Source organism: Notolepis coatsorum (assembly GCF_963971535.1).
Source record: "Notolepis coatsorum genome assembly, chromosome: 9".
Classification (NCBI taxonomy): domain Eukaryota; kingdom Metazoa; phylum Chordata; class Actinopteri; order Aulopiformes; family Paralepididae; genus Notolepis; species Notolepis coatsorum.
In genome coordinates, this window is record NC_140173.1 from 49482722 (window position 1) to 49501712 (window position 18991).

The following is an 18991-nucleotide window of genomic DNA, read 5'->3' on the forward strand; positions in this document are numbered from 1 at the left end:
GGGAGTCAATACGGAAGTGAGTCATGGGGATCTGACACTGTGGTCTGATTGGTTAGCTCCAGGAGTGGGCCTGTCTCGCATGGATTGATTGATTGAAAACTTTATTACCAGATTGCAGAATGGGTACAGTCAGTGTACAGTACAGCTCAATACACACAATTGTTAAGGGGATGCAGACCAGAGAAAGACTTTAGTCTTGTTTACATCAGGGTCCCCCATTTTCAACTCATCATAACATGACATACACGACATGACATACAGGTAGGTAGACAGTACTGTTGCATCTAGACATTTATGACATACCAGATCTACAAATATACAGTACTGTTTGTGATACAAAAAGAGTTTAAGAAAGAGAGTATATACATTTGAGGGGGAAGAAACTGTACATTGGAGGAGGAGGTTGGGTAGGTGGGGCGGGGGGTGGGGGGAGGGGGGGACTGTACATTGGAGGTGGTTGGGTGGGGGGGGGGGGGCGGGGGGAACTGTACATTGACGCAGTATATTCCCTGGCACCTTGTATATTGGCAGGAATTCTTTATTGCCAATATTTATTGTAAGTAACATATAATATAACGGATAGGAGATAAGACACTCATCTGCACTGTTCGTTTCACTCATTTTCAGCATGTTTTTATATTCAGATACAATTTTATTGCCAATATTTATGTATTTCTACTATTACCATGCCCATACCTGTACCTCTCCTCCCCCACCCCCATGAATTTCCCCAAGGTGATCAATAAAGGAATATCTCTTATCTTATCTTATCTTATCTTATCGTATTTTTAAAGACAATTGGTGGTACAAATCCAAGATTTACGGCTCCTCGTTACTTACTGATTGATAACAGGCTTATATTATTGTAGATTATGTACCTGTATGTCTTTCTATGTGTGCGTAAATAGCTTATTGCCATACGGTTGTCTGCGTAATATGGAAACTGATCTGCTGCGCATCTGCTCTGCCTTTCCCCCCAAAATCTGTTTTTAATTTGTATTCTAGTATGCATTGTGACTTGAGAGTGTTCATCAGGGATAGGCGAAGGCACCTATTCATTCTCATGACATGTCATGTTTTTTCCAATAACCGGTTTGGCACAATGTCATAATAACCATATATAGCTCATCTGCCACATATGTCATTTAATATATCTACAATCACCGACATATCGTGTACTGTGCGTAATAACCACGTATAACATGACTCAACAAAAGTGAACATGGATACAAACGACTGTGATCTGATTTCTGGCCTTGTGCGGAAGCTCGTAACAGTATGTTATCATCCCATTAATGATGGGTTTGGCCCTGGTGACAGACCAAAATGGTTAACAAAATATTATAACTAATTTAACCCGACAGCCCTGTTTCCATCCCGATTCCCACTAGGAAAACCCGTCCTGTCACCTTCCCAGACGCGTCTATTCTTTTACCAACGGATTTCCAGTTCCGCGTTCTGCGATCTGATTGGCCACTGACGTTTCTGGTGCGATCTGATTGGCCACTGACGTTTCTGGTCATGTGACATGTGCGCCCAATCGCGTGACGTGCCCATGTCCGCCTCGATGTTAGCTACTAGGCTACATACACTGAGTGTAGCGCGAGCTCACGTTAGCTACTATAGGCTACATACAGTGAGTGTAGCGCGAGCCAGGGCCGGACTGGGGAAATAATTCATACCGGGAGATATAGCGCGAAATATAGCCCCAGTCAGGCCACTTTTTAAGCGGGGGGTCTGGGGGTCCCCCACTAGGAATTTTTTTGTTACAAAGACTTAATTTCCTGCATTCTGGTGAATTTTAGTGCATGTGAATCACAAACTAATGAGCCAACAATTGCTTAGTACAATGTACTGTTATGGACCTCAAATAAAACTGTTGTGGCACTAGCAATGCTACTCTCTCCACCTTCAAAAAGAAAAAAGCAAGAGCACAACATATTTTTCTATTTACTATTATAATACAGTTAACCACTCTCTCCTGTAAGGGCCTTTCTTTTTCTTTGTTTTATCCCTCTCTCCTCCACCCTTTCTCTTTCTTCCACTGTCCATCTTGACATCAACGTTAATTGACTTTCGCTCTACTGTATCTCTCCCGAGTCCCTCACTACCTGGCTCATTGCCTGGCTGTTATTCTGCATCTGAGTGCCGTCTGCCATTCCATTCGCCGCCTCCGCTGTCAATCAGTTGTATCGCCTGGTCCCGCCTCCACCAATCACAAGCGGCAGCACGGCTCCATTGTGTGTGTGTGATCTGCGTGAGAGAGAGTCAGATAGTTCTCCAACTCTGACGCAGACAGTGAAATCCTGGCTGTTCCCCACCCATCTAGGTTATCTAACTATCGCGCCGCGCCGCCGCCACAACTACAAACAATGGCCTTTTTTTTTAAAAAATGTTTTTAATCTGTGCAGGCCAGGCCACCGGGAAAACTCCCGGTGCTCCCGATGGCCAGTCCGGGCCTGGCGCGAGCTCACGTTAGCTACTAGGCTACATACAGTGAGTGTAGCGCAAGCTCACGTTAGCTACTAGGCTACATACAGTGAGTGTAGCGCGAGCTCACGTTAGCTACAAGGCTACATACAGTGAGTGTAGCGTGAGCTCACGTTAGCTACTAGGCTACATACACTGTAGCGGGAGCTCACGTTAGCTACTAGGCTACATACACTGTAGCGCAAGCTCACGTTAGCTACTAGGCTGCCTCGCCTGTTTCTTTCACCGGTTAAGCTTATAGGCACTCTTTCGAAGTTGGTTAAGGTTAGAGTTTGTCTTAGAGCAGGGCGATAGAACACCAGCCCTGATTCCAAACTCTAACCTTAACCAACTTCGAAAGAGTCGCCTAAGCTTAACCAGTGATAAACTAGGCGTTAGGTAGTTTGCGGAAATGGGCGCGTCACGCGATTGGGCCGCACCAGAAACGTCAGTGGCCAATCAGATCGCAGAACGCGAACGTGGAACTGGAAATCCGTTGGTAAAAGAATAGACGCTTCCCGCAGACATTGCATTTAATTTAATTTAATTTCATGTCTTTATTTCAGTCACTGCCTCAGTATAGGCTAACACCTCGGCCTTGTGTTATTCTGACACCCTCAGATGGGCATAATTCAAAGCAGAGACCAGTGAGTGCATGTTATTCCGACACGGCCACCGGCGCATGCAGGAATGTGAGATAATAAAAATATTTGTCAGATGAAAACCATTCCACCCCTGCTCGCTTGTTTCATCTGAGCCACAGCGACTTCCAACATGGATAAACGCGGAGGAATCCTTCCCACTGCTATACATATAAGATTATGTATAAAACGTGTGCGATTTGCATTAATAAACAGCTTTCAGAAAGTACCCACATCAAATCGCAATAAGGCCCCGACTGGCTGATAGAGAATTAGACTGCAGTATACGTGCAGCTGCTACTAATGAAGGCTATAAGTTCAAGTCCCCTTTTTCTCTATAGGCGATCAAGTTGTTGGAAATTATTTGCTTTGTGTGTGCGTGTGTGTGAGAGAGAGAGTGTGTGTGCGTGTGTGTGAGAGTGTGTGTGTGTGTGTGTGTGTGTGTGTGTGTGTGTGTGTGTGTGTGTGTGTGTGTGTGTGTGTGTGTGTGTGTGTGTGTGTGTGTGTGGAGAGAGAGTCAGTGTGTGAGCGTGTAGGTGTGTGTGTGTGTGCGTGTGTGTGTGTGAGTGAGACTAGAGTGCGTGCGTGGAGCCGCGCAGCTGGAAGAGGATAGGGAATATGGGAGAGGAGCGTGAGACGGCCGGAGAGTGAAGAGCAGAAAGAAGAAAGGGCCCTTCGAGGAGCCAGGCCTGTCTGTCGGCCTGAAAGACCCCTTTTCTCCCTCGACGGACTCACGCTGCTCTCTCTTTAGTTCGGCTTCTTTAAATGAGTTTATCACGCTATGAGGGTCTGCGCTGCCAAAATGTAACGTTTTGCCCCCTTTGTCTGCGTGGAGAGCCTCAATTGGGTCTACATTTATTATTTTGACCTTTTGGTAGCCTCAAAGCGGAGCCTCTTTTCGGCCATCTCGGCAGACTTGTGTGCTTCCCCACAGAGTGAGGAGACGAGTTTTTCCCCCTCCCCTCTTAGAAGTTTTGTTCCAGGGGGCTGACAAGAAAGCGAGCTCCGGGGGGACACTGAATGAAAATAAAAATCAATTAGGCCATGGCCTCGTTGGAGATACTCAAATCATTTGAAGGTCTTTTTTCTCCCTCTGATCTCAGGGATTTCTTCACACGAAGACGTCCCGTCCCGTCAGAGGGCGGAAAAAGAGGGGCACCTTCAAATGATTTGAGTGGCAAAAGCACGTCCCCATAACCAAGTTTGTTCTGGTTGCTTTCGTCACGTTTGAAGTGGAATGGCCCGCTGCGCACCGCACTCTTAATGGCCTCATTGTTTATCAAATATATCTGAGATAAAATGAAAGCATTATTTATGAGACAAACATACAAGATGGATATTATTTGCACGTCGCTCATTATAATTAAACACGGGGGGAAATATCAGAAAATTACAGGCTTATTTCGGAATGGCCGTTAACCCCTGAATTAATTAAGTTTTAGTCTTCTGCAAGATAAGACCACTTGGTCGTCATGAATCAGGCACAAAAAGAGAAAGATGTTTGACGAAGAGCAGCCTATTAGTTTAGTTTAGACTAATAATAATAATAATAATAATAATAATAATAATAATAATAATAATAATAATAATAATAATAATAATAATAATAATAATAATAATAATAATAATAATAATATGATAATAATAATCATTATTATTACATTATTATATTATAATAATTATATTGCTTTGTATAATTGATTAATACAAAAAAAGTTTCGATAGTTTGAAAGACTAGTAGTTAGTTTGATTAGATAGATATAGTTTGATTATTTGACAGCATGAATTTAAATATAAAAAGTTGACGTTCATATAGCTGATGTTATGTTTGTAATATTGGGGACAAATATGGGTCAAATCAACCTGTATTTGGAGTCTTAAGTACATAAGAACAAGGCGGATGTCCCCATTCTTTCTCAGAAGTGGGATCCTTAATATAAACCCATAAGAGTTAGTATAGTCTTTATAGAAACATGCCTATAGGCTAATAAAAGAATCACAATGACTTAATTGAAAATGGGGGACGTAAACAAGACAAACGTCTTTCTCTGGTCTGAATTCCCTTAACAATTGTGTGTATTGAGCCTACTGTATTGTAATTTGTACCCATTCTGCAATCTGTTAAATAAAGTTTTCATTCATTCATTCAGACCTTCTCCTCTCACGAGCATCGGAGATTGATTGAGTTCGTTTAACCAAATAGTGTGTTCGTGCGCGTGTGTGTAGCGTACTAGCCCCATCTAGTGGTATAGATCTCAACCTTTTTCATTATGGACCTTTATCTCTCGAGATAAAGCTGGGAACGAGGTTATTATGGACCCACACGCGGCCGCAGAGCCGATTCAATTCGATCTTGTGAGGGACCGCGGAGTTTTATAATTGTATAACTGTCTAGGCTACTGTAGGTGGTGATGACTTGTGAGATAACATTAGACAGAGTGAAACCTGCGAGTAGTCACACTCACATACTTTTCTCATCGGGCTCTAGTGAATTATTAAATAGTTAAATGAAACTATTCCTAATTTTTCTGGTGGCGACCTGGACCCTACCCGGACGACTGGCTTCATTTGAGCAGACTTAATTAGCCCTAAAATCAGCCCTGAGATGCTTAGCCTATAGTGTCTGTTTTTTTTTTATCATTATGTTATATGCTTTTATTTATTTTAAGTGAATGAATGAATGAATGAATGAATGAATGAATGAAAACTTTATTTAACAGATTGCAGAATGGGTACAAGGGGATGCAGACCAGAGAAAGACGTTTGTCTTGAAAAAGAGAAAGCACAAGTATAAAAGAAGCTTCGAAATGCAGGATTTCCCCAGTGAAATCTCAAGTTATTTTCCAAGTTGCTTTTTATTGAGGAAATCAATAAGAGACACAGAATGTTTGTGTAGCTCTTTCTTTCACTTTTAAAAGAAAATGCCTAATTTCTGTGCTGTAAAACACTGGAAAAGCATGATACTACTGTGACAAGATCCAGTAATAAGACACATGATTATGTTTTTGTTGATATATTTCGCAACTGTTCTTCGCCTTACAGAAGGTCCTGGGTTCGATTTCCGCTTTGGGACCAGGTTTCTGTGTTGCCAGTTACCCAGGTGGGGTATCTGTCGGGCCTTTCTGTGTGGAGTCTGATGTTCCCCCCGTGCTCGCAAGGGTTTCCCCTTCCGATAAGATAAACCCAATGGAAAAACATGCACAACAGATCGCCAACACTGTCGCGTCCCTAACGAATACGGACAGGAGCACTTGGATTGGTGCCCGGGCATGGGGCACGCTGCAGCCCTTGTCAGCTCCCGGCTGCCCTTGGGGGGGATAGGACGATGGGATGGGAGGTGCAGAGAACATTTCGTCAGCGACTCAGTGCATGCGTGTGTGTGTTCCTGTGGGTCGGCACATCGCATGTGTTAATCTGATGACAAATAAAGACTTCTACCTTGTGTATACTGTTTACTCATTGTATATATTCAGATTCAAATGATTTATTGCCTATATTTATTGTAATGTATATATAATACACACCCTCCTCTGCACCTTTGTTTACAGCTTATTTCTCATATTTCTATATTCAGATCTAACTTTGCCTACGTCTTTCTACTATTACCCTGCCCACACCTGTACCTCCCCTCCCCCATGCTGCTATGGCCCCCGAATTTCCCCCAAAGGGGATCAATAAAGGAATATCTTACAGTATTTTAACCAGTATTGAATAATTTATAATACCCTTCCCTAACCATTAGCAATAACCTTTCCTACACTAAAAATGCTCAAAACATACAAAGATATATCTTTATTTAGCAAAATATACAGCAGGGAAAAAGTGTCTTTCTACAAAATGTAGATATCAGTTGAATAGTGAAAATAAAAGGCAAGGTCAGTAATAGTCATCAGGGCCGATACCTCCAGTTGTACCTTTGACCATGACTTGAACGCTCAAGAAGAACCACAGGGTCATTGCCATTTCCAGCATTATAATTCCACACGTCACAGGGAATCCAGATATATGAAAATCCGAAGGACGATGTAACAATTACTTGAAGAACTCAAGGATTTAATTCTGAGGAGGACAGACATTTTCAAAGCTCCCATTTTGAAGACAGAGTGTTCTTCTCTGCATTCATAGTTAAAGAAAGCAGAGCTTACTTCACTTCTGGTATCCTTACTGATATGGATGAGCCGTACAGCTTAGAGTTCGGCTGGTTGGAAAAATTCGACAACAGATTCATATGGTTCTTCGTCTGAAGGCTTCAAATAGTACAGTATTTCACATACAAACACACAAAACTGCAGCACGAAGACAGCATTCGATCAGGATACTATGCATAACGGCGACAGGGCCCAACGCCGATAAGGCGTTAACCCTTTCACTACAGAATGTTAACCTTTCACTACCACACTACAGACGGTGTGGTAGTGAAAGGGTTAACCCTTTGTCGTGTGGCAGTGAAACCTTCTGTATTGTCGCAGTGAAAGGGTTAAACTGTTACGCACTCACTTGGTGCCAAATCCTACGTTCGCTTAGTTAAAATCTTCCACTGGCACATTGTTGGTTATTTGCATCTGAGCGATGGTGGTGACACAGAAACAGATGTTCAGATTTGGAGACGCCCATCGATGACAGGAACTCAGGAACTCAGTGCTTTTCCTTCTCTTAATAATGCCTCTTAATGCCCGTTCTCTAGTCACTTCCTCTCTACTTGTCTTGGAAGCTGGCCTTTCGCTTTTCTATAAATGCGGTCATTCCTTCCTTACGGTCCTCCTGCAGGGGAAGAACACACAACAACACCAGGCTCAGAATGTTCTTCCAGTTAAGACGGTTTCCAACATTCTCGTGGGCTCCCTCATTAACCCCCCCCCCCCCCCCCACACCATATTTTCACTTGAAAATGACTTAGAAATACAATTTATTGAAACTCACACACTTGAATGATTTAAATATGGCCACATGAATTTGAAACTAGGCAAGGGACCTACCTACACATTATAAATTAGTACAATGAAAATAAGTTTGGCATCCCACCAGAGTGCAAATAATGTCAATTGCAATAGTAATATACAATGTACAGGTGAAACTGGGTATAACATATATAAATGAGTACTACAGAGTAATAATAGTGCTAATCAGTAGTATGCACAGTTGTATTATTAATATGTACAGTGTCAGCAATACAGCAATACATGCTTAATTGAGGTTGGTACATACAGTATAGGCAACTATGTTGCTTGCAAAATCTAAACAAGTCTCCAAAACATAGCTTTGCATCCTACATAAAACGACGGCAGCGATACACACAAAAACACACACCGAAACACATGCACATTCGTACTAACCGTGGCAAAGGTAGAGTGGAATAGCCGCTTCTCCAACCGGTTGCCCTCAGCCAGGGTCAGTTCATAGGCTGCAACCACACAAGACACCATTATCAACCACACAAGACACCATTATCAACCACACAAGACACCATTATCAACAACATACAAGACACCGTTATCAACCACACACAAGACACCATTATCAACCACACACAAGACACCATTATCAACCACACACAAGACACCATTATCAACCACACACAAGACACCATTATCAACCACACAAGACACCATTATCAACCACACAAGACACCATTATCAACCACACAAGACACCATTATCAACCACATACAAGACACCGTTATCAACCACACAAGACACCGTTATCAACCACACAAGACACCATTATCAACCACACAAGACACCATTATCAACCACACACAAGACACCATTATCAACCACACACAAGACACCATTATCAACCACACACAAGACACCATTATCAACCACACAAGACACTATTATCAACCACACAAAACATCATTATCCACCACATACAAGACATGAAGACACCATTATCAACCACATACAAGACACCATTATCAACCACACAAGACACCATTATCAACCACACAAGACACCATTATCAACCACACAAGACACCATTATCAACCACACAAAACACCATTATCAACCACACAAGACACCATTAGGGATGCCCCGATCACGTTTTTTGCCACCGATACCGATCACCGATCGTCGTGAGCCATATCGGCCGATACCGATCCGATACCGATCGTTTTTGATTAAAAGAAATTAAACATTTTTATATAATTTTTTTTTTAAATAAAATATATATATTATATAATTAGACTTGTACTTGTATTATCTGCGAGACATCGCCACCACGCAACAAGCTCCACTGTCTGTGTGTACTCTAGTAGCCTCCAGCTACGGCCAGGATTCTCCAGAGCTGCAGCTGGACCTATACTCGAGTAGCCTCGAGCTACGGCCAGGATTCTCCGGCGCTGCACCTGGACCCTATTGGTATAACGTTACTTAACTGTGCTCAGCAAGCCCTCAGCTCGAATACGCATCGAATCAGTGTTATAAGACATTGATATCAGGAGCTATCTGTAGCTACTGCTAGCCGGATATATAACGTTAATACAACGCCTCAGTGAATTATTTAGTTCAATGGGACATTAGTTTTTAACAGTGAACTAACTTGCGCTAACGTGAGCTAACAGCTAACAGGTATCATACATACCTACTATACTTGCTGGAGCGTTTGTTGATGTCAGGAGCTATCGGTAGCTGGCCGGCTAGATACCGTTCGGTTAGACAATGCCTCATCATGTATTAAACTAAAAGTGAATAGTTGACTGGGTCATTTTGTAACGGTAGCTAAGCTAACGTTAGCTCAAGGAGACGCCGTCCTCCTGTGTCTCACTAGACTAGACCCGTGTTTACATGCGTACGGGAGGGGCTGGAGGAATGAGCAGACGCCGCACCACCGGTGTCTGAGACAGAACTCAGCGACAGCGAGTGAGATCGGGTTTGACGATCGGTGAAAATAAAGCATTATCACCGATCACCGATCGCATATTTATACTGATTATCGGCCGATAACGATCGGTGGCCGATCGATCGGGGCATCCATACAAGACACCATTATCAACCACATACAACAAGACACCGTTATCAACCACATACAAGACGACACCGTTATCAACCACACAAGACACCATTATCAACCACATACAAGACATGAAGACACCATTATCAACCACATACAAGACATGAAGACACCATTATCAACCACATACAAGACATGAAGACACCATTATCAACCACATACAAGACACCATTATCAACCACACAAGACACCATTATCAACCACACAAGACACCATTATCAACCACATACAAGACACCATTCTCAACCACACAAGACACCATTCTCAACCACACAAGACACCATTATCAACCACACAAGACACCATTATCAACCACATACAAGACACCATTATCAACCACACAAGACACTAGGGATGGGTACCTTTCACATTTGAACCGATACCGGTACCGGTACCTGTGAATCGATACCGGTACCCAACGGTACCTTTTTTCGGTACTTTAGTCTCAAGAAATTTAATTTACCTACCTCAGTCGTAAAAAAAAAATCCAAACTTCAAATAACTCAACAGTTTTCGGCTTGTCATTGCTCCTACTGCTTTGTTGTTGAATCAAGTCAAATCCTAGGTAAGCATATATTGTGCGTGTGAACGTTGACATGAAAAGAAAAAGGTAAAAAAAGAAAATAATAAAAGTTTTTTTTTTATTTTATTTTTTGGTTTCTCACTTGATTCGATACTCGGTAGTACCGACGTGTTTCGGTTCGGTGCCTCAAAAGTACCGAATTCGGTACCCATCCCTACAAGACACCATTATCCACTAACCACACAAGACACCATTATCAACCACACAGACACCATTATCAGAGGAACCCATAGCAAACTAATTCATTAATCATTCATCTCAATCCCATGTGGCCACTAGCGATAATACAGTAGACTTTAAAGTTCTGAACATATATTGACATAATACATTTAAAAAAAAAAATTTTGTTTATACTTTCTAACACGGTCTTTTGCTACTAGGTGAATTCAAGTTTCAAAATCCACGTACCGGCATTGACCGCCTCTTTAGCCATGGCTGAGACCAGCTTAGAATTGCCAGCAATCTTCTCCCCACATTTAATGGCTTCTGATACCAGTTGGTCCACCGGACATATTTTACTCACCAGGCCTGAGAAACACAACAGAGTTGATTAGAGAAGCAGTGCAGTGCAGTTATCCCCCCCCCCAATGTACAGTTTCTTCCCCTTCGTATATATATATTTTTTTATGATATCTTTTTCTTAATTAAACAGTACTGTATGTCATAAATGTCTTGATGAATTGAAAACGGCGGACCCTTATGTAAACAAAAAACGAAAATCTGCATCCTCTTAGCAGTTGTTTGTATTGAGCCGTACTGTAATGTACACATTCTGCAATGTGTTAATAAAGTTTTCAATCAATCAATCACAACAAAAGTGTCAAGACCAACACTGTCTGGTATAAAAACCTGTTGAATGTATATCTTTTACTCAGTTGACCACACAATACAAGTAAAACGATGGTGTTTTGGACAGATTATGTTTTCCTTCTTACCCGACTGCTTGGCCTCCTGTGCATTAATTTTGTCTCCCGTCAGCACCATCTCCATGGCCAGAGACTTCCCTACGGCACGGGTCAGCCGCTGAGTGCCACCCGCTCCTGCAGACAGACAGACAGATAGACAGATAGGCAGACAGGCAGACAGACAGACAGGCAGACAGACAGACAGCTGTCAGGGCAATAGCTTATCCTAAACACACCACACTGATGCAACCAAAAAACACAATTAAGTTGAAAGAACAGTTTAATAAAATGTTCACATGTTATTTCCATGGTCTAGGATAGTCGAATACAAATGTGTGTGCAGGGTATCTGCAGGTTTCAACTAGTTCAATTTATGACTTTGCACCACAATTTCATGACCATACTAGCAAAAAAATTAAAAAAAACATAGCAACACTGAACTGGCGGCTGCACTTGTTAGACAATTTAAATTCTCAAGCTCTCGCCAGACGCACCAATCTCCTGATAAGCCCGCAAAAAACAACGACTTGGAATACAAAAACCATTTCATACATTTTATATTATTTCATCTCCCGACAGCCGGGCTTCCCCCCACTATTTCTTATACCTGTGCAAATTAAATGTAAGACTTTAATACCTTAGGGCGCGGATCCACCTGCCTCATATTTATGACCGCACGCGTCTTTTTTCAATGTATCCCAATGGGGAGAGAGCGTATGCGGCCGCATGCGCCGCCTATAGGAAATGTGCTGCAGTCGGCTTCTTTTTTCAGCTTTTTTGTGCGGCCGAAAGTTGAAACTTTCTGAACTTTCAGAGCGATGCGCTGAGCTCATTTTCAGACAACCAATCACAGCCATTCATATCTACCACTCTGTTTGTAACCTGACACCGGAGCTGCCTGCCTGTCTTGGCTGTCTACCCACAGTAGACGGGCCATTGAGATTCGCGACAAAACACAAATACACTAATAATAATAACTACACGAATACACTACTAAAAAGCTAATAAAAAGCAAAGGGCGAACTGTGGTGTCAGGCAATAACTATATATATAATTAATATACAATAAAGTTATTAAAATATGCTATAATATGTGCAAAATAGCGGCAGGAAAAAACGATAAAAGGATGGCTGTAGATTTCTTTCGGTCATCTACAAGATGCGCTTCATGCCAGCGCTGCCGGCGCACTGCCAGTGTTTTTGTGAGATTGGTGGATGCGGGCCCTTACATTGAGAATTTTTCTTTTATCCACTTTTTCTCCCATCCCAATTTTGTATCGTCCAATTCAACCCTCCCCTGTCTTTGAACGCCGTTTCTTGCCTCCCACAAGCCGGCTGCAATGTGGACTAAGTCATACATAGCACGAGTCCCCTCCGATACTCGAGGTAACAGCAGTCGCATCTTTCCACCTGTGCGGCTCGATCTTTCAGCGTCGGGGGTCTGGGCTTTGGAGGGGCCCCGCCCCCGTCGCTTCCTGATTCTACTGCGCAGGCACACCAACCGACCTGTAGGAGTCGCTGTCCACAACGCCCGATCCCCACCCATCAGTTTCCCTCCCCCTAATACTGCCAATGTGTATTAGTGCGGACGACCAGCTAAACTGAAAGCAATGTGGAGCGCTGGGCTCGAACAGGGAGATGATCTGTTTGAGCCCAGCCTCCAGTATTCGTGGTGAGCGCCTTGCCCACTGCACCACGTAGCCGCCATGAGAATTATGAATTTAAATACTTTTTAATACCCCACCCTGAACATGAACAACGCTCTCTCAAAACCAGAATGCTACAATACGACTCGTGAACATGTGATGTCCTGATGACAATGTAAAAAAGATTGGGTTCTCATAGAAAATTGTTTTGTATTCCTCTTTCAAATGGAGGGTGATAGAAAATACAAAAAAAGGTCTCACCAGGAATGGTTCCCAGCAGGATCTCTGGTTGGCCGAACTGAGCCTTTTCTCCCGCATAGATGATGTCACACATCATGGCCAGTTCACAGCCTCCTCCCAGCTACGACAGCAGAACACAGATGATTAGACAAAATACAAGAGTCCTATAGAACGACCTGGGAGATTCGTTCTCAGAGACCGTCCCAATTTACCATATTCATATTTCTTATTTTAATTGTATTACTAATTACATTCGGTATTTGTATTCTGTTATATTATTTCCTTGTCAGGACCCCAGGAAGACTGGCGGTCATTAATTTGACAGCTAATGGAGATGCTAATAAAACATAAATATATGTGGTCCATGCTCAAACTATTGAGAGGCTGGGGCAGTGGTATAGTGTTACCAAGACACGTAATGGCTAGAAGGTATCCACATTACTGCCGGCTGCCTCTGACCACGGAAGAGCATTGCATTGTGGACTTCCTGACGTGACATCACAGCAGCTTTATGAAACTCTTGCCAACTAGGTGCTCGTAGCCTACATAGAGAAGCTCTGCAGCCAACAGATCTCCACAGCCTCTTGTGTGTGTCCAAACGTAGAGCTGGGTTAACCTTCTGTAGTGTGGTAGTGAAAGGGTCAACCTTCTGTAGTGTGGTAGTGAAAGAGTTAACCTTCTGTAGTGTGGTAGTGAACGTTTTTTTTTTTATTTATTATTATCTTTTTTCCCCCTCCTTTTTCCATTTTTCTCCCATCCCAATGTTAGTCGTTATGCCAATTCCCAATCCCCTTCCTGGTCGTTGCGCACTCTATCCCCTACTGAGACTATCACATGCTTTCTCCGACACACGTGTAGCCAGCCCACCGCTTCTTTTCACCTGGCAGCGCGGACTCACTGGGGGAGTGTAACGTGTGGAAGGATCACACTACCTCTCCCAGATCCTTCCCTCGCTGTGCAGGCGCCCCGACCAAACTGTAGGAGTCGCTGTTTACAACGACCAGGACCCACCCCACTGGCTTTCCCACCCGCTGACACTGCCAATTGCCAGTATGGACGGCCGACCAAGCCGGAGGTACCGCAGCTGGATTCGATCCCACTGTCTCTGCGGTGGTAGACAGACACTTAGTCCGCTGCGCTACCCGGCCGCCCGTAGTGAAAGGGTTAACCTGCTGTAGTGAAAGAGTTAATCTTATGTAGTGTGGTAGTGAAAACGTTAACCCTTTGTAGTGAGTTAGTGAAAGCATTAACCCTTTGTAATGTGGTAGTGAAAAGAGTCATGCGACTGGATGCGAGATACTCACAGCAAATCCATTGACAGCAGCGATCACAGGCTTCCTCACTGTGGACACTCTGTTCCAGTGGGCCAGGAAGTTCCCTCCATAACACTCCTGGAAGGTTCGATTCTGCATCTCCTTGATGTCAGCCCCCGCTGAAACACAAGGATGGCATGTAAAGGTTAGAGGAGCTGGTTAGAATCTCCGGCACTGGCTGGGAACATCTGAGAGTAATACTACCGTATTCCCCCTTCTTCAGCAAATATCATCGAGGTGCCCGTGAGCAAGGCACTTAACGTCTTAACTGCTCCAGTGGAGCTACTTAGTGGCCAACCTGTACTGCTATGTTATGTTCTGGCAAGTGCATTTAGACGCCTCCATGGTAAATAAAGGTTAAACATATAACATTAATAGGGCTACTTTGTTCAGGACATGCTATTGATTAGGGATGGACATCGATTTTCGAATATTCGTTAAGATATATAAAAACAAATTGAATAGTTTATGTGAATATCGTTTTGTCTTAAAGAATATATTTTCCCATGTTTACCAGGAACTACACTGTGTAGTGTATTGAGATGGGACCCTATTAACTGTTACACCGCTGAACGGCATGCTGGGTACATCTCGCTAGCCAGGTAGCATGTATATTTTCCCTAACAGAGTTGCACTTCCGCGTTCGGTTTGCACGATCTGATTGGCCACTGACTCTACGCCCAAACAGCGCGTTACGCTAGTTCTGCTAACAGCCTACAGCCAGCATTATCCAATTCATATCAATCGAAATAACGTATTGTTTTCATCTCTCTATATTAACGTGATTCCATCAACACAACATAAATGTTCAAAACACGACAAGACAGTTTGCATCACTTCCCACGGTTCTCTGCACTTATTCTACCGGTAGTGCGGTAGTTGTTGCCACGGTATTGGGTCTTTGGGTGATTACTTCATTGGCGGGGAAGAAGAACACTGATAGCGGTGTGTGGACCGTCCCGCGAGCCCCAGACGACCGTCCCGCAAGCCCCAGACCACCACCCGGCGAGCCCCAGACCACCACCCGGCGAGCCCCAGACCACCGCCCGGCGAGCCCCACGGGACCAGGTAGAAGTTTAGGCGCACGGGAAACAAGGCTCGCAGGACGATGGCCTGGGGCTCGCGGGGCGGTGGCAAGGGGCTCGCGGGGCGGTGGCAAGGGGCTCGCGGGGCGGTCCACACACCGCTATCAGTGTTCTTCTTCCCCGCCAATGAAGTAATCATCCAAAGACCCAATACCGTGGCAACAACTACCGCACTAACGGTAGAATAAGTGCCGTTAGGGAAAATATACACGCAGCCAGGTAGCATAACAGTCTGTTAACAGCTGGGAGAACAGGAAAGAAAGAGACTGGAGATGTTACACAGAAGCAACGTTTTGTATGTTTGCCATGTTGTTTCACTAAGTTCACACATTTCAAGCGTCAGTGATGTAACGTTCAGAATGAATGCTTTTGTTCCCGGAAATACGCTAGCCTGGTCCGCTAGTATTAGCCGTTAGCAATGACAGCAGCCAGCTAGCTCGCTTGCTGGGGCAATTTTCGATTAGTATTTGAATAGTTCCCAGTGACTATCGAATAGTAATATGTTGATATATTACATATGATAATTCCCCATGACTAGGGATGCCCCCGAAACCCGGTTCTAAACGGGAACTGGTACTAAATTAGAAAAAAGTAGTGATAAGCTCCGATGTTCTCGGTACTGCTATCGGTAGTCTAGGAGTGGATTAGCTACGGTCCTACGGAGCTAACAGAGTGTACCACTATGAATTGAAAATGGGGGACCCTGATGTAAACAAGACAAAAGTCTTTCTCTGGTCTGCATCCCCTTAACAATTGTGTGTATTGAGCCGTACTGTATTGTACCCATTCTGCAATCTGTTAATAACGTTTTCAATCAATCAATCAAACCGGCAAAGGCTCTGTCACTGCCGGTGAGGACGATGGCTCCCACTTCTGTGTCGGCTTCGAAGGCGTCCAGAGCGAGTCCCAGCTCCACCATCAGGCCGTCGCATAAAGCGTTGAGAGCCTTGGGCCTGTTGAGCTGAATGAAACCAACATCCTGCTTCTCTCCGCGCTTCTCCACCACAATGTATTCATACTGGACACCTGGATGGACAGAACACAGAGCGGTGAGATGAACCACTGCTTATGGATAGAGGATAGTTGCTGTCACTTTATAGTCATTTTTTTTTTTTTTTTTAAACAATATTAAATGGTAAATTATCTACATTTTTATAACAGCTTTTATCCAAAGCACTTTACAACTTGTGCCTCACATTCACCCGTTCACTCACACCTTCACACACTGACAGCGGAGGCGACGATGCAAGGTGCGCCGACCTGCTCATCGGGAGCAGTTAGTGGTCTTAGCTTAAGTGTCTGGCTCAAGGACACTTCGACACGCTGCCTGGAGGAGCCGGAATCAAACCGGGAACCTTCAGATTACCAGACGACCGCTCTACCTCCTGAGCCACTGTCGCCACAGGAATGATCATTTTTGTGTCATTACTCTTTATTCAATATTTTTTTATATATTATTTTTAATTAATAATAATTCTATAATAATAAATTCTATAAAAATGTATTATGTCATTATTGAAAAACATTAAAATGTTCATGGTGTGACTTTTGCAGTGATCTATTTGTTCTATAAGTCCAATACTGAACATCACGTAATCGTATACAGTATAGGTCTACCATGTTCGAAACCAAAGCAAAGTGACATGCTTTTCTGCCTTTTCACAGATTGGATCCTATCCTATCTTATGTAATTTGTCCCAAAATAGTTAGTCAATATTGTTTAGTAAGTCATTTAAATAGCATTGGTCAATGCAATGCAATGGATCAGTATTCTGCATCTGACAATACTTTTAGTATGTGGAATTGGTCAGTGAAGAAGTGATCTCACTGCATCCCTACGCTGATTGGTCCCTCCTGCAAGCAGGCAAATCACAAGGCTGACGCCCCTTTGCTGCAACACACAACACTGCCATCAGTCACCCTTGTCCCACTTCTTAGCAGTGTGCAGATAAATGTAGACGAATGACTACATGGACCACCATACAGTGGTGTAAGCAACTGACCTATCTTAGTTATGATCCTACATACTTTGACACAAGGTGAGGGAATGCATTGGCCAGTTTTGGTTAATTATTCAACAAGGTGGAGCAACTCTTTGTCAACTGGTGTCAAAGCCAAGGAATGTGCCCTTGATACATCAGAGGCCAACGTTTAGAATACTACTAAGTTTGCTATTTGTAAAGATAGTAGGCGATTGCATGCAGCCTGCATTTTGGCTGTGGTTGTCCAAATAAGCCAATACAGATATTAGTATCACCAAACTGTCACAATCTGCGTGGTTACACACAACACAAAGACAAACGTCTTTCGCTGGTCTGTATCCCCTTAACAATTGTGTGTATTGAGCCGTACTGTATTGTACCCATTCTGCAATCTGTTAAATAAAGTTTTCATTCATTCATTCAACAGAGAGTTTCACGTGCAGCTGACAGCCGGCCTGCTAATTGGTATGAATCACATGCGTCGTACCTTGAATGACGCAGCTACGTAAATATCGGAAAATATGTATTAAACACGTACCCGAAGAGTACTGGCGTGCAGCAGAGACAGTAGCTGGGACTGCTCTAGCTGGCTTCAAGAGCAGGGCAGCAGCGGTTCTGCAGAATGAGGCCATGATGATGATGATGACTGCAGAGAGGACGAAGTTGTTGTTGACAATGAACTCACCAAAGAGGAAGCACACTTCTTCTTCGGTGATTTCTAGAGGTTGGCGACGTTAAATGCACATTGCCGCCACCTGCTGGATTCGAGGAGTGTGCGCCGATTTTCTCCATGATTTCTGCAGAGCCGCATAGCCCAATGTCTGGGCGGGGCTTCGGGGCTTGTATTGTGCGTTGCTGTACGTGGGCGGGGCGTCAGGGCTTGTACCATGCGGTGCACTACTGCGCATGCGTGTGGAGTATATGAGCAAATATGAGTTTAAACTTTCTACTTCTAGCTCTGGTTTAACATTTTGATTGATTGATTGATTGATTGAAAAGTTTATTAACAGATTGCAGAATGGGTACAGTACAGTACAGCTCAATACATACAATTGTTAAGGGGATGCAGACCAGAGAAAGACTTTCGTCTTGTTTACATCAGGGTCCCCCATTT

At 43.5% G+C, this 18991-nt stretch overlaps 1 protein-coding gene across 1 annotated transcript; it reads right to left on the bottom strand.

The window, feature by feature from the left end:
- Positions 1-6887: 6887 nt before the first annotated feature.
- On the bottom strand, positions 6888-18562 carry echs1 (enoyl CoA hydratase, short chain, 1, mitochondrial). Its single transcript, XM_084321750.1, has 8 exons — positions 18416-18562; positions 16724-16921; positions 14802-14929; positions 13519-13618; positions 11643-11747; positions 11116-11235; positions 8444-8511; positions 6888-7871 (listed from the first exon to the last, which is right to left on the bottom strand). Exons 1-8 carry the CDS (start codon positions 18507-18509, stop codon positions 7806-7808), a joined length of 879 nt encoding a protein of 292 aa, XP_084177876.1. The 5' UTR covers positions 18510-18562; the 3' UTR covers positions 6888-7805.
- Positions 18563-18991: the final 429 nt, after the last annotated feature.